The 2,466-nt window shown below is 44.7% G+C and overlaps 1 protein-coding gene across 1 annotated transcript; it reads right to left on the minus strand.

The window, feature by feature from the left end:
- Positions 1 to 304: 304 nt before the first annotated feature.
- On the minus strand, positions 305 to 1,246 carry LOC103110283 (olfactory receptor 5G9-like). Its single transcript, XM_007519458.1, has one exon. It carries the CDS (start codon positions 1,244 to 1,246, stop codon positions 305 to 307), a length of 942 nt encoding a protein of 313 aa, XP_007519520.1.
- Positions 1,247 to 2,466: the final 1,220 nt, after the last annotated feature.

The following is a 2,466-nucleotide window of genomic DNA, read 5'->3' on the forward strand; positions in this document are numbered from 1 at the left end:
TGGCTTCCTTGGGCAGATGACCACACCAATGTGTCCTGGAACCCCACTTCTCTATCAAAATCCCTACCCTACTAGAGAAAGAGAGAGACAGGCTGGGGGTGTGGCTCCACGTTCTGCACCCCCATAAAGGTCTTTGGTCTATGCTCCCAGAAGGATAAAGAATAGGAAAGCTTCCAATGGGGGGGAAGGTATATGGAATTCTGGTCGGGGGAGATTGTGTGGAATTGTGTCCCTCTTATCCTATGGTCTTGTCAATATTTCCATTTTATGAATAAATTTTAAGAAATGAGGAGAAAAAAAGAATTTAGGCCTTACAGAACTTCCTCTTGGTCACAGTTCTATAGATGGCATCTTTGACCTCCTTATTCCTCAGGCTGTAGATAAGTGGATTCAACATGGGAATCACAGCTGTGTAAAACACGGAGACCACTTTATTGATATCCAAGGAGAAGCTTGCGCTAGGCCGTACATAAATGAAGAAGAGAGTCCCATACAGGATGGAAACTGCTGTCAGGTGAGAAGAGCAGGTAGAAAAGGCCTTGCGTCTCCCCTCAGCAGAGCGGATCCTTAGGATGGCAATGAGGATGTAAATGTAGGAGACTAGGATAGTCAAACCACTGAAGACACCCACAGCTCCAGCCACGACAAAGACAACCAGCTTATTGAGCCAAGTGTCAGCGCATGCAAGGGAAAGTAAAGGGGACATGTCACAGAAGAAATGATTGATGACATTGGGGCCACAGAAAGGGAGACGAAATGCATTCGTTGTGTGAGTCATGGTGTTCACGAACCCAATGACATAGGGACCCACAACTAGCTGGACACAGAGTCTCTGGGACATGGCAACTGAGTAGAGCAATGGGTTGCAGATGGCGACATAGCGGTCGTAGGCCATGGAAGCTAGGAGGAAGCACTCTGCCGCCACAAAGAAGCCAAAGAACCACTGCTGCAAAGCACAACCCAAGAAAGAAATGGTCTTCCTCTTCAGAAAGAAGTCAGTGAGCATCTTGGGGCTCACAACTGAGGAGAAACAAATGTCCACAAAGGACAAGTGACTGAGGAAGAAGTACATGGGGGTGTGGAGGCGGGAATCGATCCGTATCAGAATGATCATTCCTAGGTTCCCAGTTAGGTTGATGGTATAGAAACTCAGGAAGATCAGGAAGAGGAAGACCTGTAACTGGGGGCTAGAACTCAACCCTGTGAAGATGAACTCGGTGACTCTTGTATAATTTGCACTGGCCATTGACTGGTTCTGCTTTCCACTAGAAGAAAATTAGGAGAGTCACAGTTGATTTTGTAACTAAATCTGCCCATCAGAGACACAGCAAAATTATTCCAGTACTAGGAATACATTTTTCAAATACATCCAAGACATATAGCCAAGTGTCTCATATCTTTTTTTCTTAATGTTTCTTATTATCTTTATTTATAGGATAGAGACAACCAGAAATCGAGAGTGAAGCAGAAAATAGAGGAGGAAGAAGACAGAAGGACTCTTGCAACACTTGCAACACCCGTTTGCAAAGCTTTCCCCTACAGGTGGAGACCAGGGCCTCAACCTGGGTCCTTGAACATTGTAACATGTGCACTCAATCAGGTGCACCACAACCCAGCCCTATCGGGAGAACTTTGAAAATGCTAAGAGTTAATTACATGCTATGCTCAGAGAAAACAGAAGTGAGATAGAGACCAATGCCAAAGTTAGACCTGAAGCTATAAGATGATAACAATCTGTTTGGAATCCATCCGCCAATGGGTTAGAAAATAGAAACCGGGGCAGCTGGGGGAGAAGGGTGGATGGGAGACAGTCTTTTGGTGGTGGGAATGGTGTTTATGTACACTCCTATTAAAGTGTAGTCATATAAACCACTATTTAGTTAATATGAGAGGGGAAAAACTGATCGTATGTCTTGAATTTTTTAAAACACAGACTGAGTCTTTTTAAAACATAGGCTGAGTCTTTGATATGTGGACTCTCTCAAAAGCCTAGACCAGGGAGAACAGAAGCAACTGGTGGCACCGCTATATACGAGATGCTGGGTATTATACAGAAAACCCTAACAAAGGGACTTTTCAAAGTTAACATGCTTACCAAATAATGTGATGATAACAATAACTATCCATTGTCTTCTTGAACCCTAAGACAGCAGGAACCTCACATTTCCACTATAGAGCCTATATTTCCCCCAGTCCTGCAACCTTAGGGTGGGCCCCACTATCCTGCATGCTTCTCTCAATTCGTATCAAAGAATATGGCATCCGCCGATCGCAACCTAATCAACGCAATGAGTACCACCCCAGCATGCTTCACTTCAGACTGTGACCAGAAACTTCAGGCATGGAATGACAACCCTTCAGCTTCATCACTCGGGTGAGACCTTTCCTTTCATAGTATTCTCTAACTCCATTCCAGGTGGTCCACTCCCCAATAAAGTCCCCAAACCTAGATATAGACCAGGTCCC

Source organism: Erinaceus europaeus, chromosome 17 (genome assembly GCF_950295315.1).
Source record: "Erinaceus europaeus chromosome 17, mEriEur2.1, whole genome shotgun sequence".
Classification (NCBI taxonomy): Eukaryota; Metazoa; Chordata; class Mammalia; order Eulipotyphla; family Erinaceidae; genus Erinaceus; species Erinaceus europaeus.